Below are 24,250 nucleotides of genomic sequence, written 5' to 3'. Positions count from 1 at the left end.
AGCCTGCACGCGAGGCGTGGCCGGCAGCACTGCCGCCGTGGGAGCCTCGGCCGTGCTCTGACCACTGTGGTAGCAGCCAGGCACCATGGTCAGGTTCTCTGCCGCTGAGGGCTCTCCCGGCCCGACCTCCAGAGACCCGCAGACCCTCCACTGCCAGGGCGAGGCCTCTGCGCCCCCACGGGCCAGGCCGCCCTGTACTCACCCCGAAGCTCAGCAGGAGTAAGTCCTGACTGTGGCGGAATCCAGCCTCTGCGTTCCCGCCACGCTGCCTGGTCCCACGAGCACGGGAGGAAGCGTGCAAACACAGCGTGCGGTTAGTTGTGGAACGTCACATGGGGCACGAGGACACACACACTCATACCCGCAGCAGCACCCACTCCTACTGAGGGTCTGGGGACACTCCTAGAGGGTGGATGAGCCGGGGAGAGCGAGCCTGGAGCCCCGCGCTCTGCTGTCCTGGGGGCTGGGCTGCTCTCCCCAGGCGGCGTCAGGGAGGGCGGAGGACGGGGCTGATCTAAGAAAGTGGAAACTCAGTCTCAGCCGCCCTTGGAAATGGCACCACTGACGCTGGGTCAGCCCCAAGCCCTGCTCCAAGTTGAATAAGAAATCGCCATAACCCCCTAGCAGAAACCCGCTGCTCCCAATTCAGCGTCTTCCCCTGGGCCCAGCAGGAGCACATCTGATGAGTCTCTGGCCCGGGCTCCAGAGAGGGCTGAAGACTGGGGGCTGCTGATGGAGCAGCTCACCGGTCTGAACCCTTCTGAGTCTAAGAGCCCCAGAGACCTGCTGCACTGCAAAAGCCAGGGAAAGCAGCCAGTCACACAGTTTACGCCCTGCCAGTCTCACGAGGTTTGTAAAAGGTCACCTCCCATTTATTACATCCCAACAACCCTTTCTAGGATCGTTTTTATCTAAACCCTAACGTCAACGTCACTATGTCCATCTGACAGGGAGATGCTAGATTTATAATGAGGAGAACGGAAAATAAAAAAGCAAGCCCTTAAGACTCTTCAATCGACTGAAAGCTACGCTACAGTTAAGATTTGTAAAAAGGAGCTGCATGCTCCTTGGAAGAAAAACACTGTTTAGAAAAGGAGAGAGTCACTGGGTCTCCCCCACCCCTGGTTAAGCCTATTACTGAGTTCTGGCGAAGAGACAATGCAGCTTCCCTGTAAGCCCGTTCACCGAAAGTGTCCAGCATAGCAAAGGCTTTACCTAAATGTACTTTGTTCTACAGGAGCAAGTGAGAGCAAGGCTTATAAATTTACTCACGGGAAGGGCTACTAACAGGAAAAAACGGCACCATAGGGACCCTCCAGGCCCGCTCCCACCGGGTGAGCGCACACTCCCTCTAGGAACCCAGTGTGGCCCGCACGGCCAGTGGGGAGAAGGAGCCACTGAGCCGCCCCTGTCATAGACGGGACGCTGGGGGGCGTGCACAGGCACCTCCTGAGCCGCACAGCCTGACCCCAGCCCAGGCTGTCTGGCCGTCTATCTGGCCATCAAGTGGGGACACAGCGGCCCTGAGCACCCGGCCTGAACTAGCGGCGTTCTCCAGCCTCAGAGGGAAAACCAGAGCCGGGTGTGAAAGCACAACAGCAAGGTGGTGTCTTCACGGCCTTCACGGGACGGGGGGAGGGCGGCCGCCGCCGTCACTTAGGAGGGACCCGGCCATCCGCCCGGCGTGGACAGGTGCTGAGGGCTGACTGGTGTGGCCTGAGAGCGACCCCACTGTTTCATGGAGGAGCTCTTGAGCGCTGTCGGCCACACGCGCATCTCTACAAGCGTGGGTGTCAATCTCACGCTCTGAGAACACACACGAGTCTCAGTTTTATTAGTTGGAAGAGTATGCTAATATTCAACCAGACAAGAACTTGGGGGGAAAAAAACTGCACGACTGTTAAACGTTTATAAACAGATGTTAGGATTCACTGGCGAACACGGACCCTCGGGCATGCACTGAAGAGCCCCGTAACCTGGGCAGGAGGCCCTTCCAGCTCGTCCAGGTTCTGGCCTGGGCCGCGCCCGCCGCCCCACCGGCCACCTACCGTCCGGCTGCACCTTCCTTGGCTGCACGGAGGGCGAGGACAGAGAGGACGGGACCCGGAAGTTCGCAGGCAGCGTCTCCGCGGACCCGGCAGCTAAGCCACGGACATCCTTTGGCCTGAATTTTTTCCTCCAAGAAGGTGCTCTCCTAAAGCTTTTATCATCATCCTGGGAAATTACAGGGCCAAAAATAAGACAGATTTTAAGACAAAGGACAAAACCAAAAAGCTACCAGCCCTTTAAAATGGCTGAGTTTACTACTGCACTTCTGTCCACTTGTATCTGACCCTGTTTGTGATGACCGTGTGTGACCGATTTGCCCAAAATGGGAACAGCGGAGCGTGGTACAGGGTGGGGCAACACGTGTGCCAGGACCCTGACTGGACCGCCCTGGCCGCCCGGGTGGACGTTCCTCCTGACAGTTAGCAGGTTTCGCGTCTCATCTTGGAGAGATCGCCTCTTGCTATATAATACAACACGCTGTCATTCGCTATGGAAACAGCTTCAAGCTGTAACCAGTTCTGTCTCACACTGGGACAGAACCAACGGATGCTTCTTCAGGTGTCTGATTCTCCTTGTCAAACTCAAGTCCCCTTAAGGCCCAATGAAGAGAACTATAGTGTGGGGGTTCTGCGTAAGGGGAAATTAATGTTTTGTGTGTTTCCAATACACTTAATGAAACAGACCCCTAGCACACAGGCCCTGGAATAGGTAAGGCCATCCAGTTGCTCCCCAAAACACAACTCACAGACACCATTCCTAAGTGAAAACCAATGTTTTAATATAAAAAATATTTTTGAGGAGTACTAAAACTTAAATAGCAAAAAAAAAAAAAAAAAAAACCAACCCCAAAATAAAAACTAACCCACCCTCCACTGAAGACACGAGTTTTCTAATGACTTGTTAATAAATTTTTAAGAGCAAAGCTTAACTTGTAAAGTTAATTTATCTCCACATTTAGAAGAGATACCGTGACTACATGCCCCATACAAGTATAATAAAATAATTTACCTTAAGGCAACCTGAAAAACCATTAAGCTGAAAACTTACTTCATCGAACCTTCTGTCGGTTCCCATGACCAAGAGGTTGTTAAACTCTCTTTCCAAGACAGCACGAGCCTGAAATTAAAGAAACAGCACCCTAAAACTTTCTACAATCTCGTTTGAATATCAGCACATCACAATTGTTTTTTAAACCAAGACTTAAAGAAAAAAATTCAACTGTGATATTGTTTGAAGTCGGGGGTTTAACGTGGTGTCTGTGGAGGGGGTGTTGAGAAGAGGGAGCCGTGGGCTCTTGGAAATTACACACCAAGTGTGCCCTGCAGGCTGGTGCTGGTGGAGAGATCACGGCACTGACACAAGACACACAGCTTTCTGGAGAAGAACAAAAAAGTCCCCTCATTCTCAAATGAGCCCACGAGTCAATAAGAACCACACAGGGCAATTACCCCCAGAAGGAAAACGAATAAAACCTTCATCTGGCACACAGAGGACATCTCTTTCCACGTAAGAACTGAGTACATGACACTCTTAGGCACACCGCCTTGAATCAAAGTTCCCCTTATTTTATGAAAGACTCTCATGCTTCCAAGAGAATGGCAAGTGGACAGGCACGAACACAGAGGCACGGAGCATCTCTGACTGTGGACTATCCTGAGAGGGACCTGGTGAGCAACAAGGGCTGTCTGAGGGGTCAGGTTTGGTCTCCGTTCGGGGACCCAGCTGTGCATCTGCATCGGGAGATGGCCCGCTCGCTGGGCCCGAGCCCGGCTGGTCGCACCTGTGTGTTCTGCGTGGGGATCTGTAACAAGAGGGCCAGCGCGTTGAAGTCAAACGTCTCGTCCAAGGCCAGCAGCGCGCCGTGCACACCGCTCTCGACGAGGTTGTTCGCGTATTCTTTGAGGCCAATGGAGAGGATCCAGCGGATCACTCGGTCGTTGCTCCAAACCAGCACGTCTGCAGGGAACGACAGATTGGAAAGGAGCCTCAGAAAGCTGTGCTCCCCTCACGCAGCTGCAACGAAGGAGTCCTACGTGCTGACCCTCAGCTCCCGACAAAAGCCAGGACCTCCCAGGGGCCGGGGCACACGGCTCAGCGGACAGCCAACCTGCTGTGCTCGGACAAGGGTGTCCCAGCCCCTCTCCATCCTGGTGGAGACTGTCCTGCTAGAGCTCATCCCTCAGGCGAGTCCGAGAGAGAGGAGGCGACTGCGTGCATTTCCAGGGGACAGAGGCGGAGGCTCCAGGGCTCGGAAAGGAGAGGACACACACGAGCGCGTGTGCACCGGGCACGGACACGCTTCACACACAGACTTGAGTCTCAGCTTCTTTTCTTTCTTTCATTTTTGAGTGTTTGTTGATGTACTTTTTTCCCGTCACAAAAAGGACGCAGTACCATATCTGGATACCTTGCTCAATTCACCATAAACCTCTCATTTATAATCTTGAAGCCTTTTTTTTTTAAGTCATTTTTGTTGTCTCATTTTAAAAAGAGAGAAACGTAAAGACATTGTCCAGCACATTAGAGGGATTTGTGTGTGGGGGGAAGATCTTAGTTAAGTCAAGTAATAAGTTACAAAATTTACTCTCTCAGTACAGTGCTAAAAATAGCCGCTCTGTACAAATATACCCAGCTGATCACCAGTGACTTTCAAAGACAGCGCAGCCTGTGTCAAGTGTAAAAAGGTTTAAAATGGATTCAGAAAACAAACGAGACAGATGCACAGCTCTCAGTTCCAATGCCTTTGTCTGGGTAAAGGGACAGATACTATAAATGTTGGCTTCTGGTTTTCTCGTGATTCAAACGAACTCAGTCCTAGCTAGACAATCCTCCACAGGGGCCATCTCTTCAAACATATTTTTATCTTTACTTTCCTTCTTAGTAAAAACTGGAAATGAAAACAGGGTTATAGTAAGGATTAAATGAAGGAACCTATGAAGGTTCAGTTAAGTCTTGTCACTGTTAGTGATCTGTAATCACTGATCTTGTTATCAGTGATCTATTTTCTGAACATTCTGGGAGGTCTTACACTGAGCTAACGGCTGATATCCTTTCTGAAAATTCACTTTATGTGTTTGGGCTGTGATGGGCCTTTGGTGCTGCGTGCGGACCTTCTCCAGTTACCACGGGCAGGCTTTGCAGAGCGGTGCTTTCTCCTGTTGTGGAGCCCAGCCTCCCAGACCAGGGACTGAACTCTGTCCCCTGCATCAGCAGGCAGAGGATTCTAACCCACTGGACCACCAGGGGAGTCCTACAGCTAAGGCCTCATTTAAAATCGCTCCATTGTCCTCAGGCTCTTAGAGGCAACCCCCAGGGCAACCCTGCAGCCCAAGGCCCCTCCCACCAGTAACTGAAACGCCTCCCTCCCCAGCTGAGAAGCTCCCATCCAGCTTCAAGGCCACTCCCTCCAGCCTGGGCACAGAACCACGCTGCCTCAAGTGCTTTGACAAGAAGCCAGAGCAGTGTTCTTCACACTTAAAGGCGTGCACAGCAGGTCTTGCTCTTCTCGGCTCTGGAGTTACCTGCAGCGTGCAGCAGCATTTGCGAGTAGAACAGGGCACACGGCACAGCAACAGGGAAATCTCTGGAGCTGTGGGGAGATGCTCTCACCTCGAGACACACAACCTGCAGACCGATGTGAGCCCAAGGACAGAGCACAAGTTCTCTGGCCACAGAGGACGATCTCAAACACACTCCCTTCCATCCCCCACTCCTCCGTAATGATGCAAGGTGTGTTTCCTCCACGGAAAGCCATTTCCCGAATTTTTCTTTCAAATAGGAAATCACTGGGCTGCTTATACACTGGGAAGCAAGAAACAGGACTGTACTAGCCTTTCAGTTCATTCTGGCTCTCTTCTCTTTTTCTTTCCAGTTCTTTTCGGTCATAATTCAACCTTCGCAGGCACATAATTCCACACTGGAAACTGTTTCTGTTTCCAAGAGAAAAAGAAAAAATTTAGACCCGGACACAGGCAAACGTCTCTCAGCCAACTAGTAAGAACGACTCGCCGTGCCTGACCTGTGAAAACTATCAACCATTTTCAGTTGCCCACGAAGGTCTTTCTTGGTCAAGTGATCCAGCATCCGAGCGTCCACAAGGCACTCCATGAAGTAGCTGCGGTACTGCGGGAGCCCCAGGCTGGGCAGCCACTCGTTGCCGATCCACTCGTGGTTCATGTCCCCGTACGCGAGCGTCTGCTTTCAATAATTAAGGGCGGTCAATTCAGGGGGAAAAAACCCCATGGAAGCAGTCACAAGGGCCATTTAAATCATCTTTAAAATGGATTTTTAACCAATTACATATTCTCAAAGGCTAAGCTAAAGACAACATTATTGCTCATAACTTTAAAATAATTTGACCTTTTATTTGCTGCCTTTTAAATTTGCTGGCAAAACTCTATACAAAGAAATTATACCATTAAGTCTATGATTCATCTGTGTTAATAAATACCAAACCATGGTAAAACTGTAACTGACTACACATTAATTTTCTGAAATAGCTTTTATATATAATAATAATATACCAACAAAGAATAGCCACGACTCATGAACAAGTTTGAAGGACCAACCTAACTCTACTCACTAAAAGTTATTTCTGGCTGGCTTTAATTTTATTTTCAACATTTTGTTTTCTAAATTTCTTTAGCAAAACATCTGCTAATTTCAAAGTCAGTTAAGTGAATTAAAAAACAGGTTTTAAAAAAGAGATAAGGAAAACAATAACTAAATGGACTGAAAGAAGAAATAGACAAACCCACAGCTACAGCCAGGGACCTCAATCTTCCTCTGAATCACTCAGTAACCGATGGAACCAGTAAGCCAAAACAGACAACCAACCAAGGTCAGGAAGGATACAGAAGCCTTTAAACAATTCTCCAGGCAAGAATACTGGAGTGGGTTGCCATGTCCTTCTCCAGGGGATCTTCCCGACCCAGGGATCAAACCCAGGTCTCCGGCATTGCCATCCAAGCCACCAGGGAAGCCCTCTTAAACAGCACTGTCAGCCAACCTGACCTAACTGACATTTTATAGAACTCTCCCTCCAAAAGCAGCACGATAATGTTCTTTTCAAGGGGATATGGAACTCTCTTCAAAAGACAGACAAATCTCAGCATAGTTAAAGTGACTAAAATCATACAAAGTATGTTTTCTGATCTCAACAGAATTAAATTAGAAACTAAAAAACCCCTGATATCCCGGAATCTCCCAAACATCAGGAAATTAGCATATTTCTAAATAATTCATGTGTCAAAGAAGAAATTGCAAGTGAAATGGGAAATATTTTGAAGTGAATAAAAGTGAATATACAATATACTAAAAAGCTACAGGACATAGCTAAATCAGTACCTGGAGGGAAAACTGATAATATTAAATACACAAATGAAGAGAGATTGTGAGTCAATAACCTAAGACTCTATCTTAAAACACCTATAAAAAAAAAAAACAAATGAAATCCAAAGCAAGCAGAAAGAAGAAAATGCAAGAGCAAAAATCAATGAAACAGAAACTAGAGAAACAAAATGAAACAAAAAAACTTAAAATCAGGTTCTTCATAAATACCAATAAAACTGACTAAGCAGAGTGACCAAGAAACAAAGAGAAGACGGGAACCACCAATGCCAAGGATGAGAGAGGGGCGTCGGCACAGCTCCTACGCACTGACAGCACCGCGGAGCAGCCTCAGGCAGCTCAGATGAAACAGCCTACTGTCTCGAAAGACACAACCTGTGAAAGCCACCAGGGAGAAACAGATGACCTGAATCTATTACAACTCGACTTTGTCGTTAGAAATCGCATCTATCCGCACGTACAAAATCTCCACCCTAAGTGGCTTTACTCGTGAATCCGAACAAGTGTTTATGAAGAAAATGCTAGTTATACACTAACTATTCCAAAATAGTGAAGGGAAAAACACCTAATGCCTTCTGAGGCCAGAATTCTCTTGATACCCAAAACCAGACACACACATTACAAGAATATCAATGTCCCTCACAGACACAGATGCACAATTCCTTAATGGCACGTGAGGAAACCAGTAATCAATTAAAAATACAAGGTATCATGACAAGCAGGGTTTATTCCATGAAAAAGCAACACAACTGTATTTGCTGATGACCCAATGATTAACATGGAAAATGAGTTGACAAAACAGTTACAAGCATGAGAGTGAGTTCAGCAAAGTTGCAGGATTCGAGATCAACATATAAAACTTCACTGTATTTCTAAATACTAGAAATAAACCGGAAATTGAAATTTTGAAGACTACCCTTTATTATTATGTTGTCAAAACCAATGAACTCTTCAGGGGTAGATCTAATGGAATACGTGCAAGATCTGCACCGTGAGAATAAACACGTGACATGCACACACACCAAAGAAGGCACTTGTCCTTCAGTCCAAGAAGACTAAGGCATGTTTGAGGAATTCTGGACATTATGGAATCCTTGGAAATAATACCTCCTGACTACCACCATGTTCTGACTCAAAAATATGGCCTCTAATGTACTATTTACACCAACGAAGCTAGAAGGAATAACTCAAACTCCAACAAGAACACTCAAGTTCTAATAGGGAAAAAAAACTTTCTAATAGAAAATAAATTTCTATAAATAATGAGTGGAAATAAAACACGAAACATTTTTAGACATCATCACAATATCATGTGCTTTCACTCTTTCAATTACAGCTCTCATAAGCCTGACATTTATAGCATGAATATCTGGTATTATTTTCCTACTCGCTGTTGATGTATTTTTAAATAGAAAATGCAAAGACATTTCTAAGTAGAGAATTCCATGGAAGCAGAAGCTCCTTGTTTTTGTTCACTCATTATATATTCTATTCACACCTTAGTGGTCAATAACATAAGTTCTGGGAGGGTCAGGCTCAGTCCCAGGGAGACCCACATCTCCTGGGCTGTCATCCCAGCCTGGGGAAAAAAAGCACACAGCAGGGCTCTCCAATGATCAGAGAACATTTGGGGCAGAAGAGACTCTGCAGGGCCTATTTCTCCATCACTGAAATGGTCACAAACACAAATCAGCTTCCTGAACTCTGAGCAAGGTGAGAGTGGTGATGGCATGGATCCTGTTCAATCGGGCACCACCCATGGGTAGCACAGCCCTGTGCAGACGCCTGGGAGACGTGTTCTGCCCGAGAGCCCGAGGCCGCCTCAAACCTCCCCTCGGCTCCGGAGCAGGCCCCTGTGTGCCAGCACGGGGGCGACGCATGCTGCACCCTCTGCCCGTGACGAGCTCACAGAATGCAGTCCTTGCTTATGCTGAAGACCAAAACTTCCCAATCCTGGCGTCGCTGGCATGGCTCATCCTTGTTTGTATTTCCATTGCAAAAAGCAAACACTCAGCTTAATTTGTATGTCTGTTTAACTCCCACGATGCAGGCAAAGTTCTGCCCCTTAGTGTAAAATATACTGATATTTAAGTAATTGTGAAATGCGCTCTTTTAAATTCACTGATGGTCATTACTGACTGGGTTAAATAATTAATGAGGATATTTATCTGGAGCAGTGGCACAGAATACCTAAGTCAAGGAGTGGGGGGGTTCACAGAATCACATTATATCTACTTCCCTCTTCTGTTAAAAGTGATATAATTGACTTTACTTCAGAAGCCCAAATAGAAGGAAATGGGTGTTTCAACTGTCAACGGGTAGTCAGGAAAACTGATTCAGAATTCCTCCGCTTTTTTGGCTACACAGGTGCCTTTCAGGGCCCATACACAGCATACTCCCGCCCACACGGCAGACTTTGCTCGTCACGTGTCACCGAACAAAGTCGGCGGGATCACGCGTAGGAGAATCCCTGTTTTTAATCAAACTGTCTCAAAGCAAGGTGGCAAAACAGTTGTGACCAAGTTTTTGTTTTTGAGTTCAACCGGGGACCTAAAAATTCAACATGTGCGTTAGGCAGGAGTGGGCTCAATTTCTGAGAATTCCATCAGCAGGAAGGACTCTGGAACACACGGGATCAGGACAGTGCACGGTGAACACCAACAGAGGCAGAGTCCCTACGGCAACTCTCGTGTCGGAAATTGATTAAAAGACCATTTTCTCATCAACTGATCTCGTAACTAACCCTACCCAACTGGGGACTGAAATACATCACCCGAGTAGCGGCCGAAGCCGTGAGGCTTTGCAGGAAAGAACATGTGTCAAACAAAGTGATTTATGTCCACGAGATTAACCACCAGAAATGTTCAAAATTGTCCATGAGACGTACTCTTTAATCCTGTGCTTTGCTTTGGCTAATGCTTTCAAACCATTAACAGTATTCTGACTAAATCAAGATGTTGAAAACGTCAAGAAAGTAAATTACAAATTCTCATCCTCCAACTCTTTTTGTTGCTGTATATATAGTGAAGAATACATTACAGAAAGTCTCCAACCTGAGCCCAGCTTCCCTCCTCATCCTCCTGATGTTACGTGGTTAGGGATGCAAAAGAACAGAACCGTTAGTACTGGTGAGCGGGGGACATGAGCACGTTCTCTCTGCAGGGGAGGGCGAGGGTCACAGAGGCAGAGCAGCAGGCAGGAGTCATGCAAAGGCCACACCCAACGTCTCATGCAAAGAGCAGCACCCCTCCCCAACACCCCCCACCCCACGCCAAGCACACCCACAAAAGAGAACACTAGGCCCCAGGGCTCAACCGCGGTCTCCCGGAAAGGAGACAGGCATCGGGTCTATTCTACAGGGGGCAAGTCTACCAACTTAAAGTTCCTGAAACAAACACAACGTAAGACAGAGTACGGATCGTTCATACGTTTAACTGATGCCTAAGAGAGACACTCATCCAGAACAACTGAACGTGAAATGACTTTTCTGTTTTCCACAAAAGGGCCGAGAACGGCGCCACCCTGACGCGGGCCCGCGCGGGGAGGGAGACGAGCGCGGGGCCGGGACTGACCGTGTGTGGCGTGGCCGTGAGCGTCTCCATCTCCTCGTGCGTTAGCCAGACATTTCCTGTGGTCTAGGGGGGCCCGTGGCCAGCCACATCCAGGCAACGGCAGCAGTAACAGGGAGGAGAGGTGGCAGACCCGTGAGCTGGGGCGGAGGCGCGGGCGGGACAGAGGCCGGCCCCCCACCACCCGCGTCGGCCCCCAGAGAACACACCGGGCCCGGAGCCTGGAAGGACCCCCAACATTGTGCCCCAGCCACACGGAGAGGGGCCCCAGCACTCTGCCTGCGTGCTGACCGCCTGAGCCAGGCGGGACTGCGGGAGAGTGGAGTACGCTGTGCCCGTCTGAGCAGCGAGGGATTCTCAAGGAGCTACTCATGCAACGTGTTTAAAAGGGCCTCACCCAGACAAGGCTCAGTGGCCAGCTTTGGGTTCTGGGGGGATGACCCTGAGCAGGCACCTGCCAGGGACTGGATCTTTCTGTGTCAGAAGCAGCTGCGGGGGCCCCAGTGATGGCACCCCATGGCATCACCGGCCGAGACAGCCGAGCCCCTGGGTGGGCTCCTGGGGGGCTGCTGTATCCCGTCCCACGGGGGTCAGGCTCCTCATGGTGAGGGCACCACCCGTTAAACTCAACTCCTAAGAAGTTCCCTTTACTGAGATACTTTATAGAACCTCCGGGGAACCCTCAGCGCCTTCCTTTCTAAAAAGGTGGCTCTGGTGAACCCTCTGGGGCACGCAGAGCAGAGCAGATACGCTGAGCACGTGTGCATCTGTGCGGGGTGGGCTCACCACCATCACGCTCACACTCAGAAACAAGGAAGACAGACGGACGAGAGAGCCTTCATGATTTTCATGGAAGATAACCGTGAGCCTGAGTCAGGCTCCACCTGCTGCTCAGGGCAGGCACATCTGGGAGGCCGCGTCTCCTCGCCAAGGCTCCTCTGCAGCGTGGACACGCTGAGCGTGGGGACTGAGCTGTGTCCTGAGTCTGCACTCGAGAAACGAGGAGCTGGCTGGCCCTGATCTCCTGGCAACAATCCACATTTCCACCGGATTCGTTTTAAGTTTTCCAACCAGGAGGACTGTCTTACAGGACTTTCAAGGTTTTCCCACGTAGAGGAAACGTGCATCAGCACGATGTGACTTGGTGTGAACCGGCAGATCTATGGACTCTTAAAACCCTGAAAGCCCAGGGTCTGCAGCTCCCGGATGGACAGGCTGGACAAGTCAGATGAGGGGGAAACAAGGCAGCCTGTGGGCTCAGCTCTTCTCTTTCACCTTCTTGACATTTATATTTACTTTTTTAAAAATACATTTGCAAAACCTTCCTTTTTTACAATTTTCACATTTTCAAAAATTCCCCTTTTTATGTTTTCAAAAACTTCAATTTCTCTATTACAAAGCCACTGCAGCCCAGCTGTTACAAAAACAATCCATCTGAAGCATTCAATAACCCATCTTTTAACAACAGGACTGCCGCAAATGAAAAGCCGTCATGGTTTTGAACGCTAGAATGTTACGCTGGAGCAGGGACGTCTGCAGAGAGAGCCCGGAGGCGCGCAGGAGGGAGGAGGGGCGAGGGGCGTACCGTTCTGGACGTGGGCGGGGCGGAGGGGCTGGTCAGCGACATGATCTCCTGGATCGCCAGCCGCAGCTTCAGCCGGTGCAGCGGGTTGCTGATGCCGATCTCCCGCTGGATCTCCGTGTCCGACAGGGCGGACATGATGGCGCCGCTCTTCACGTTGGCTCGGCAAGCAGCCACGTACCAGGCCGGCATCCCGACCCAGAGCTGGGGGCAGGGGACACGGGGCGGGAGGTTATGTGTGGCTGTGGAGGGAGGGATGGACACACGCGGCCCAGGACGGGGTGCAGGCAGGGGCTGGGGACACAGGGCAGGAGGTGATGTGTGGCTGCGGAGAAAGGGACGGACATGCGCGGCCCAGGACGGGGTGTGGGCGGGGGCAGGGGGCGCTCACACACCTCCAGCCAGACCACAACAGTGGGCCCATCCCACTGTGCGAAAGGCAAGCCTTGTCTCCGGGCTTCCTCGAGCAACTCGTGCCTGCAAGTAAGGAGACATTCAAAATTCAAGAATCACCGTTACACACGGATATAAAACAAGTTAGCCTAAGTATTAATTCTCTTTATACACTTTTCAAAAGTGAAATAGTACGTATTTCATCACGTTCCTTTAATCTTCTAAACTTAATGGCAGTTTGGACACATTGCAAAGGACACCTGAGTCATCAGATGCTGAAGGACTCCCCGCAATTCCCCACAGAACCACTTCCTTCCAGGATGAAAGGGTTATTGCCAAGCTGAAAGAAGTCAGGAGTCTGCACGACTAAGGCAGGGCAGTCAAGGAGAAACACATCCACTCTTCCCTCTCTCAACAGTAAGGGCCGATATGCAGAAGAGGCAACCACACCACAGTCTGAGCAGAGGAGCCTGTTTCTGAGAGAGCTTCAGGGACACACAGCATTTCCAAGAGACACACAAAGAGCAACGCAGACTTTCAGCACAGGGCACTCTAACACAGCAAGTGAGGAAGGGCTGGACGGGGGCACTCTAACACAGCAAGCGAGGAAGGGCTGGACGGGGGCACTCTAACACAGCAAGTGAGGAAGGGGCTGGATGGGGGCACTCTAACACAGCAAGTGAGGAAGGGCTGGATGGGGGCACTCTAACACAGCAAGTGAGGAAGGGGCTGGATGGGGGGCACTCTAACACAGCAAGCGAGGAAGGGGCTGGATGGGGGGCACTCTAACACAGCAAGTGAGGAAGGGGCTGGATGGGGGGCACTCTAACACAGCAAGTGAGGAAGGGGCTGGCCGGGGGCACTCTAACACAGCAAGTGAGGAAGGGGCTGGACGGGGACACTCTAACACAGCAAGCGAGGAAGGGGCTGGACGGGGGGCACTCTAACACAGCAAGCAGAGGAGGGGCTGGACAGGGGGCTGTTTCTATCCTACACTGCTGTTCAGCTAATTAGCTATGTGCTAAATTAAGCACTGGTTATTCTTTTTTGGCTATGCTTGGCTTGTGGGATCCTAGTTCTCCAACAAGGGATCAAACCCCAGGCCCCCTGCAAGGGGAAGTGCAGAGTCCTAGCTACTGGACTGCTAGGGAATCCCCTAAAGATACACAGTGGCTTTTCAATATACTCAAGTAACATCAGACTTAAGACTATGGTGTTGCTAGAAGTCAGACACAACTGAGCAACTTCACTTTCACTTTTCACTTTCATGCTTTGGAGAAGGAAATGGCAACCCACTCCAGTGTTCTTGCCTGGAGAATCCCAGGGATGGGGGAGCCTGGTGGGCTGCCGTCTCCGGGGTCGCACAGTTGGACACGACTGAAGCGACCTAGCAGCAGCAGCATGAAATCTACGTATGGTTAAAGCTCGAAATGTTTCACATAAAATTTCAAGTAACTGTTCCTTTAAGTCAACTTTAGGTTTCCTAGAATAGTAAATATTGTACTTTCTAGGAATAATTATACCAGAAAACACAAACATGTATCTTAATAGCTCAAAAAGTGAAAGTGAAAGTGAATTCACTCAGTCGTGTCCAACTTTTTGGGACGCCATGGACTGTAGCCTAGCAGGCTCCTCCATCCATGGAATTTTCCAGGCAAGAGTACTGGAGTGGGTTACCATTTCCTTCTCCAGGGGCTCTTCCCAACCCAGGGATCAAACCCAGGTTTCCTGCATTGCAGGCAGACACTTTACCATCTGAGCTACCAGGGAAGCCCCTTAATAGCTCAAGGAGAGTTTTTGAAAAAGGCAAACTTTTAAATTCCCGTATCTCAGGGGAACGAGGCATGTACCACATGCCAGGAGTTCGCGTCCCAACCACAATCACCATCCAGAAACAAACGGAAGACTCGCCTGGCGTCTGCTGGGGTTTATTTCCTTCCTCGGCTATAAGATAGTGCATCACTCTGCTGCCACTGGCTCACTCTCAGCTGAAACCTTGCTTTACAGAGACGGCTTGAGAGATGAGCCTGGGGGGCTGCCTGCTCTGCGGAACGCTGAGACGACCCTGCTCGGGCCGCACGGTGGGGCTGGAGCTGGGACCTCCTCTGCCTCCTCGAGGATCAAATTCGAGGCCCCAAGTGCAACTCATGAAAACACCGGCCCTAGCAGTAAACTGACATGGCTGCGTCCTTGCCTTGAAGTCACAGGAGAGAGACATTCAGAAATACGGGGAACTCTACGGGGAACAGACGTGCCCGAGACAAAGCCATGCCGCAGGGAAAGCCACGCCATGTGCGGACGACAACGGGCACTTTAAAGCAGGACATGAGCACCACGGCCAACCTGTCTTTCCTAACAAGATGGCCATCTGAGCTCCTGCTCATCCAACGCTACACGTGTGGCACCACCTGGACAACAGGTGTGGCCTTGTTTCCTGAGCCTGACCGTGTGCCCAGCCCAGCGCCTCTTCCAAGGGATCGCTGGGCTCCCCTTGGCCAACACCGCTCCGGGCCCCACTCCTGCAGTGCTGTGCAGCTCAGAGCCTGGAGCTGGGGCGAGCCCCACGGGGAGGCTTCGGGACACACACAGCTCAGCAGACCTGCTGACTCGGCTTCCCCACGAGCTGGCGCACGACAGCGTCCACCAGGGGAAAAGGAAAGACAGCATTCAGAGCAGGAGGTACGTGATGCCTGGGGGAGTCCCTGCACGCCCAGGACGCTGCAGTGACCCGCAGGGTCGTGGGCGGTCCCGGCAGCCGTGGCCTCCACTCCTCAGAGCATGTCCAGTGCCTGCTGCGCCCGCCGTGCTCTCTCTGGGAGTTTCCACAGAACGTGAAAATGTGAGATTCACCAACCCTCAAAAACCCGCTGCAAGTGGATGCAATATTGGCTGCGTAAATTCAGCAATTAAAAGAATACCTTTGAGACAAACTGGGGCTTAATAGAAAGAAAATAGTTTTGAAAAACAAACTGATTCTCACATCTATAATGCTATAAATGTTAAACTATATTCAAATGATGTTTTTTCTGGAAAACCGAAATATTTTTTCACATTTATAAATATGGCATTTTCCCTGAAGTCAGTGTTGTCTCTGGTTGACTGACAGAACTGAGATTACCCACTGTGGCCAGAAAAGTCTTTGTACTTTGAACTGTTCTCTGAAGCCACCAGAACATCCTAGAACATCCATGCCACACGTGGCAACAGAGCAAAGGAGAACCCGCTTGCGCGTATGCGCACACGCACACACTTAGATGTTCACCGTGACACCCGGCTCCAGGGAAACCTGCCTACCAGGCAACACACACACACATGCACACACACACACACTCCTACCCCACACGTAACTGAATCACGTGCTGGGGAAAACAACCCAACAGACCTTTCTGCTCATACTCTCGAGGGCTCAAGCATACCTCCTGAGAACGACAAGCTAAGCGCGTGAAACAGTGACACGTTCTGGCCAACTGACGTGACACTGGCTCACACGTGAAATACGAATGTTGGGGAGCAGCGGGGTGGGAGGACCAGAGGGCCGCAAACTCAGTGTCCCTGTGATAGTTAAATATGAGGATGTGAAATAAAACACATCAGCAAATTCCAGAGGACAAATTTTCGTCACGCGGTCCCAGGAGGCAAAAAGCCTAGTCTGCATTTTAAGTTTCAAAAAACCAAGTGGTAATGACTCCGAGTTATCCTAAAACACTGACCCCAAGTTATTCTAAAACATCTTTATGCAGTTCAAACACAGCAACATTCATGTCAGATTTTGCTGTTAAGTGGCTTCCTCAAATTTCCACTTACAGGAACCAAAGACTGAGTATCCCTTCCTACTGTCGTGAGCAACCACAGAGACACTTCACTCGGAACTTCACCAACGTTATTTCAGGCAAGGAAACTGGGGTTTCTGAGGAGAGAGCTAAAATGAGGCACATTTCACAAAAGAAAACGAGCAGGCAACTCCAGGGCTGGCAGCAAACGGGCTCTGGAGGAGGGCCCCATGGGCTCCGGGCCGGCCAAGGTCCAGGCCAGCGCTGGTTCTCAAGGTGCCCGATGGCAGCCAGACGGCCGTCCCCGCTGTCAGCCTGACCACAGAGCCCACGGGGCATCCCCGTCTCGAGGCCCAGGACTCCCACCCTACCATCACCTCCCGACGCACAGGCTCACTCTCACCCGAGGCTACAAGGCGCTCAGGCCTCTCGCTCACCTGTCACCTCACTGGGACAGGCTCAGTCACCTCCTGAGCTCTGGTCAGGGAGGTGTCACTCAACACACAACCTGTGCTGCCCGGAGCACGGTCTGCACCCAGAGACACGAGCTCACACCACACCCCTGCCCGACGCGGGGGCACCGCCATGCCCGGCTCCTCTGCAGGAAGCTCTGCCCTGCTACTGCCTCCTTCAGAACCGTGACAGCTCAGAATCAAAACTCAGTACGACTACAAAACAGTCCATTTAAGATAAAAATACAGAACCTATCAGAGGAGAGAAAAAAGGGCAACACAGTGACTTCCTGTCGGCCTGCTGGCGTGAGGAGCCAACCTGAGAGCTGGCGACGAGTCCCCGCCGGGCCGCCCTCGCCCACAGCCACGGGCTCCCGAGAGCTGGCGACGAGTCCCCGCCGGGGCACCCTCACTCCCAGCCATGGGCACCCATACACCAGGGGCTGGCACTGTTTGAGGCGCCTCGTCACCTCTACGCAGGTGTACCTGCACAGCAGATGCTCGTAAAAGCCCTTGAGGGACGCACCAGGATGACTCCCACCTCACAGACGGGAACACTGAGGCGCAAGGAAGCTGAGCTCCCCACGCCCCAGAGCTCACTTGTGAGGAGCCAGGATTCAGGCGTAACCCCCAAACCATCCCCGTCAGACAACCTCCCGAAGCCTGCGTGCGAGTCCTTCCCGAATCCCAGATGCTCTAAGTCCTCTGGAAAGTGCACTTTCAGGAAGGCTTTGGGTTCAGCGTTCAGAAGGTAATACACATCCAGAGCGGGATGCCACATTCATCAGTAAACAGTTCAACATGAGGAACAACCGAAAACTGCTCAGCGAGGTCGGCGAGAAACAAAAAGCTTACTTTTTCTGAAGTTTCCGATTCTTTTCAGCTTGTCCTCCCAATTTGCTGAGCCCGAGGGCGTCCTGAGAGGAGTTTTCCGTCTCTGAAACACCAGCTGCAAAGAAGCAGAGCGGTCGAGACGTGAAGGGGAGTCAGCGCGGCCCAGGCAGGTGCTTCTGTGGCCAGCTGCAGGAGAGCGAAGAGCGCTGGAGGCCGACTTTCTGACTGGATGACACCACAGGGGAAAAGAGCCCAGGGCGGCAGGCTCCGCTGCCCGGGAGACCCTGAATGACGCGGGGTGGACGGACCCACTATGAAGACAGGGGCCTCCTCCGCTCCTGCTCCCAGGAGGATGCCCAGCGTGCGTGACAGGAGCCTCGTGGGGGGGCCTCGCGGAAGGGACACGCTGCAGCCCTCCCCTCCACAGTGAAGCACCCACCGGGCCCCAACGCCTCCTTGCCGGGGTGTCCGGGCCGGCCCTTCTCCTTCTTGCCGAACAAGCGGCCGATGGAGGACTTGATGCCCTTCTTCTTCGGGGCTTTGTGCAGCGAGTCCTGGCTGCTGTTGCTGCTGCTCGGGTTGCTCACGGGGCCGTCCTGAGAGCCCGTTGAGCTTCGGGGAGAGAGAACGCCCGTTAAGCAGCGCCCTTGTGCACACACACACACGCCTCCACACGAGCTACTGATGGAACCGGCCTCCCAGCCACACCCACGCCGCAACCTCGCACAGACAGTGGAGTCTGCTTCACCAACCACACTCCCCACGAGCAATGCAGGCTCCCGGACATAGACAATCGCCCCGGGAAGCTGAGACTCCCTGACTCGAGCTCTCCCCCAAGGAGGCCTCGACTCGAGACCAGCTGGGGCAGAGGGCGCCCCGACCCTCCCTCAGGGTCACCGCTTGGTGGGTGACAAGGCTCCTGGAGAAGGCAAGCGACCCCTGCCTTCCACAGGGCGACCGGGAGCTCGGCAGGCGGCGGTCTGAATGTGGACAGTGACAGTCACAGGGGCGACAGGCTCCTGAGAGGAGACCCTTGAGGGAAAGGGAGGGACCTCAAGAGCACATCCAAGAGGCACGGAGCCGTCACCGCCAGAACGCGCCCCGGGCTGGGCAGACCTCTGGCAAGAGCAGGAAGAAAGTTCCCCCAGCAGTCAATCCGTAGAGACGGAGGTTTTCTAACATCACTGAGGCCACTGAGCTCCTCCCCCCGGCACCTGAAGCTCACTACAAACAGGCGCCGAGCCCCGTGGGACGCCTTTAAACCGCCCTTCCGGCCCTTCCGGGACGCGTACTTGCGGGCGTCCCTGATGTCCTCGTGGCTGGCTGCGTGCAGCGGCCCCGGGTGCAGCCGGTCCAGCCGAAGGGAGCGCGGCGAGGCGGGGGGCGAGGTTTCACATTTGATGGTGGTCTTGTCATCTCGTACCTCTTCCCGGGAAGCTGGCAGCTGAGGGAGGTAAGCGTAAAACGGGTAACAATGGGCTGTGTTGAAAAAGGCGATCACACAGGCTTTAACATTATAACCAGAAACGTTTTAGAAAACCTATTAGATGTGCTTTCTGCCAAGTACAAAAAAAAAGCCTTGTTCTAGCTTAATACCATCTTAAAGGACTGTCTTGGTCAAGCCAAGTGGGGCCGTGGGGCAGCGGGAGCCCCCAACTGAGTGCAGAGACCGCGGATGGGAGCCTCCCTGGAATCCAGCGAGCGGACAGCCCCGCTGGGCAGGACAGCAGAGCCACACCGGCACCATGAGCCCTGCGTGGCATGAACTGCCCTGATGAAGAGGACGGTGCTCATCACCAGATGCAGCTCAGAAAGACCACTGGCGAGAGTAAGATACCTCTCAACAAAGCCACCCAGACCTTTCTGTTTGAAGGAAAAAAGGAAACAGCTTGTACCACCCCCCCAAGATCATCTTGAGTGATGCGCAGGTTAACGCAGCCCATGACGACGAGTGAAACACGGAAAAGGTGCCTAACCCCTCCATGCGAACACCATGTGCCTGGCTTGTATTTCTCGGTAACATACAGACTGGGGGCTGCCCACTGAAGTGCTTACACGCAGTTCGAGTGTAATTCGCTCACTGTGGTTTACATAAAGCGCCCCTGCTGCTGCTGCTAAGTCACTTCAGTCGTGTCCGACTCTGTGTGACCCCACAGACGGCAGCCCACCAGGCTCCCCCGTCCCTGAGATTCTCCAGGCAAGAACACTGGAGTGGGTTGCCATTTCCTTCTCCAAGGCATGAAAGTGAAAAGTGAAAGTGAAGTCGCTCAGTCGTGTCCGACTCTTAGCAACCCCATGGACTGCAGCCAACCAGGCTCCTCCGACCATAGGATTTTCCCGGCAAAAGTACTGGAGTGGGGTGCCACTGCCTTCTCCGAAAGCACCCCTAGGTCTAATTAAGAGATGATCTTGTATCAACCTAGAGGGGTGGGATGGGGAGGGAGATGGGGATACATGTGTGCCTTACGGCTGATTCACGTTGAGGTTTGACAGAAAAGAACAAAATGCTGTAAAGCAATTATCCTTCAATTAAAAAATCAACTAATAAAAAAAAAAATGCTCTCTCCTGGACTCCCAGCTTCTCCGCTGGTCCTGGGTGTGGGGACAGGAAAGACGGTGGGGGCAACAGTGTGGGGAACAGATGAAGCCCTCAGGGTCCAGGCAGGTCTCACTGATACACGTGGGTGTGTGACTAAGCCAGGGGAGGTTTGAGGGAACAGGCATGGCAAGCGTTTTCATACACAACAAGTGCACTGTTTTAACCAACTAACCTGTGCCTTTTTTAGTGGGTTCTGTAAAGAACACTGATCCCGTGCAGCCCCACAGGAGCTTGGTGACAACACAGTGACTTAGTGCAAAATCCTGCCGAACTCATTTAACAGCAGCTGGATAAACTGGGCACCCTCCCCTGAGCTCCAACAACAACCCTAAGACAATAGAAGGCTACAAAGGCTAGAAATTATCCACGTGGAACTGAACAGGGATCAATCTCAAATTCAAGTTAAAATAAGCATTTATAAAACCCAGAAAACAAGAGAGAACAGAGCAGAGAAGTGACACGCCTGGGCTGACTGTGGACTCGATGGAGACAGACACCTGCCTCAGAGTTGGGGCCCGCGGCCAGCGCTTCCCCCGGCCTCCTCCCGAGGAAGGCCTCTGGGTCCGCAGCCTGGCCGCCCTCCCCCAGGACGGGAGCCACCCCACTGGTGCCCACGTGGCCAGGATGGGCAGTGCCGTGTCCTCACTGAACAGGAGGGCAAAGCAGGCCACAGAGCGGGCGAGCGGCACACCCAGGTCACCAACCCCGAGGGGACGGCACTGCTCTGCTGTGCCCAGCAGAAGGGCTCCCGGGCACTGAGCTGCCTCAACTGGAGCGTGGCCACCCCAGTCCTGCGGGAAGGCCCAGGAGTGCTCGGTCAGCGGGCTGGGAGCAGGAGAGGGACAGGAAGGCCAGCCCTCGGGGCAGTGTACTTCAACAACGGGGCTCATCCAAGTGACCCGAGGGGAGAGGCCCTGAGCTCCCCCGAGGCTCCCTCCATCAGGGATGCCGTGATGGAGAAAGGAGCCTCGGGAGGAGAGCGAGTGGGCGGCACCATGGTTCAGGGTCCAGGCTCTGATCAGACCAGTTCGCACTGAGTTGCTGGGTGTGTGAGCCTGGGCAGGGTGCCCGGCCTCTCTGCCTCAGTGTCCATGTCTGCTGATGGGGACAGCAGCAGCCTGGACCTCGCCTGGTGTCTGCAGGATTAGATGACAGACAGGGAGAGCAATGGACACGGGGCCTGGTGCAGAGTCTCCTGCACACTGCTACCCACCGTCATTGAACTGGCTTCCCCCAAATCTAACATCTATGGCTCTGATTCAGTCATTTCTTTTAAAAAACACTGAGCGGAAATGCCACGGTGGCCCAGAGGTTAGGACCTGGCACGTTCACTGCGGGGACGCCGGTCTGATCCCTGGTTGGGGAACTAAGGTCCCATAAGCTGTGCAGCATGGCCAGAAAAAATAAGTAAAGAACATTTAAAAAATAATAAATAATACTATGTCTATTATGAACAAGCATGAGATGATCAGAAGGCAAACAAGTGGGAGAGAGGCAAACTGTTACAACTGTCCCAGCGAATGACCTATTTCCAACAGAACCATCAGCACATTTTCAGTGGTGGGTGTTTCATCACCACCATTAAAACGTCAATTATTCACCAGGACATAACCACACGGTGTTCATGCACATTAAGCGATAAGGACTCTTTAATGCTTCACAGGGAGACTAAAGCCAAATTACTAAATTAGTTTACCTTTCGACGATGCTTCCTTAAATCACTAGGCTGACAGATGCATGCAAAGAAATGAAGAGAAACCAGATTTACTGTGACTTTGAAGCTAAAAATTCAAGAATCAGTATAGGCAAATACAGTAAAGCAAAAATGCCAGCAAACATGTAACGAGGTGAAGAGTTAGAGAGCGCGTGACTGGAAACAGAACATTTTTTTTGACCACAGAAGTTAAATAATCTATTCAAGATTTACTAGAGAAACACTATAAATTATTTCTCAGGAAGATACAATTCTATTACAACATCATGATTTATTAAAGCACAGCATTCTGTACCACAAAAGGCCTTAACAGTTGTCTATTCTCAGCCAAACTTCTCTGTAAGTTAGTTTTCCTTAATAAAAAACATGTTATACTTTAAATTAGTAATTTAACTGATAAGGAGGAAGTTACCATAATACCTATTTTAACACTGAACAAATCTAACCACCTATTGAACATTAACGTAAAATCCTGACATAGAATTTGATTTAAAACTTCTCAAAATAAATTTATTAAAGCAGATTCCCTGGGAAAATATGTAAGAATGAAAGCTAGCATAAGCAGGTGCAGGCTCCACGTTTCGTGAACCATAGAAGGTGCTTTGTAAGAGTCCAGTAGAGACGTTAACCGTGCAAAAGCTGATGAGGTTTAGGGGCTTAAATACAAACACAGCACTGAAAGGATGAGGTTTACAGGCTTAAATACAAACACAGCACTGAAAGGATGAGGTTTACAGGCTTACATACAAACACAGCACTGAAAGGCCGCTGTGGCAGGAGTCTGTTACTGCTACGCTTGGAGGGCCACCTCCTTATGCGAGCAGTCTCATGCATGAATTCCACGTTACGTAGTGCACAACGCATCTACACTATGCTGTGACTGTACAGTGATACACTGGTTCAAACTTCCTGCTATGGGTGAAGAACACTGTTTAGTGAGACATGAAGACAGAGCAGAAACCCCACTGAGGGGACACACGCTGTGGACCACAGCACTGCCGTGACCAGAGCAAGCGGGGGGACGGGAGGGAGATGGACGGGTAACTACAGACTCGGGGGCGGGGGGCGGGAGGCTGGGGTCTGGACTGACGATGACTCAACAGACAACGGGATGAGACAGGAAATCAACACCGATGATGAAAGCAGACACACCGTCAGAGAACTCCAACAACAAGGAAAGCATACACAGAACTGTTCTTTTACAAACACTCGGACAGAAATCAAGCATGAAACCACAGTGAAATCGTCAAAGAATTGTAAATATCAACTAACTAGCCAATGATGCAAATCATAAAAACAGTGTCAAAAGACCACAAGATGGACTAGTTGCCACTTCATGTGCTGCTAAAATTAAATTAAATTAAAAGGATTCACAGTTAATGTAATTATACGCTGGCTAACAATGCGGCTAACATGAGATGGGTGGTAACAGAGAAAAGTGATAACTACAGGTGAAGTTACAAAGCAGAGTGCTGTACACGTGATTCACGGGGTAAACAGCAACGCACTCGGAAAACCTCAGCTAAACACGAAGAAAGCCGCAACAGAGCCGCACACTCTGTCACCAAAAGCCCGAGGGCGTCATCCTGTTTTTAGACTCGGGAAAGTGAGGCAGCTCGACGTCTTCCCTGGGGCCCTGGGGCACCGGGCTTTTAACCTGGTTTCACAGGCAGAGCTGGCCTGAGCGCACGGCCAGGTCCATCAGCAGGCAGGCCGGTGCAGATTCTCGGTTTTGTTCCCACCGCAGGCCCTGCACCCTGCAGCCAGGCATCCGCAGTGGAAAACGTGCTGCACGGCTTTCCCACGCCATGAGAGCTGCCTATGGTTACTTTCACGAAGCTGTCGGCTCCCTGAGAACAGAAACTTCCCTGCAGCTGCTGTGCCCAGCACAGGCCAGGCCCAACCTTACAGAGGCAGGCTCTGGCTGATGACGTGCTAA

General features: G+C 51.3%; 1 protein-coding gene across 10 annotated transcripts in view; it reads right to left on the bottom strand.

The window, feature by feature from the left end:
- Nucleotides 1-24,250, bottom strand: part of PPFIA1 (PTPRF interacting protein alpha 1) — a 76,919-nt gene that overhangs the window by 1,919 nt on the left and 50,750 nt on the right. For 3 of the 10 annotated variants that reach the window (XM_005227265.5, XM_024986957.2, XM_059882745.1), the window contains 13 exons: nucleotides 19,291-19,442; nucleotides 18,438-18,610; nucleotides 18,020-18,113; nucleotides 12,945-13,026; nucleotides 12,553-12,753; nucleotides 10,971-11,033; nucleotides 10,452-10,478; nucleotides 6,068-6,243; nucleotides 5,881-5,978; nucleotides 3,830-4,005; nucleotides 3,097-3,165; nucleotides 2,049-2,214; nucleotides 203-269 (listed from right to left, as the gene is read on the bottom strand). In XM_005227265.5, coding sequence (XP_005227322.1) covers nucleotides 211-269; nucleotides 2,049-2,214; nucleotides 3,097-3,165; nucleotides 3,830-4,005; nucleotides 5,881-5,978; nucleotides 6,068-6,243; nucleotides 10,452-10,478; nucleotides 10,971-11,033; nucleotides 12,553-12,753; nucleotides 12,945-13,026; nucleotides 18,020-18,113; nucleotides 18,438-18,610; nucleotides 19,291-19,442 — 1,536 coding nt within the window. In that variant the 3' untranslated portion in view covers nucleotides 203-210. Of the gene's footprint in view, nucleotides 1-202; nucleotides 270-2,048; nucleotides 2,215-3,096; nucleotides 3,166-3,829; nucleotides 4,006-5,880; nucleotides 5,979-6,067; nucleotides 6,244-10,451; nucleotides 10,479-10,970; nucleotides 11,034-12,552; nucleotides 12,754-12,944; nucleotides 13,027-18,019; nucleotides 18,114-18,437; nucleotides 18,611-19,290; nucleotides 19,443-22,293; nucleotides 22,324-24,250 lie in introns of all 10 variants that reach the window. The other 7 variants (XM_024986955.2, NM_001191377.3, XM_059882746.1 and 4 more) reach the window with 6 other exon arrangements.

Source organism: Bos taurus, chromosome 29 (genome assembly GCF_002263795.3).
Source record: "Bos taurus isolate L1 Dominette 01449 registration number 42190680 breed Hereford chromosome 29, ARS-UCD2.0, whole genome shotgun sequence".
In the NCBI taxonomy this organism is placed as follows: Eukaryota; Metazoa; Chordata; class Mammalia; order Artiodactyla; family Bovidae; genus Bos; species Bos taurus.
The sequence above is the reverse complement of the archived record's forward strand: the minus strand, read 5'-3'. Positions and strand labels throughout refer to the sequence as shown.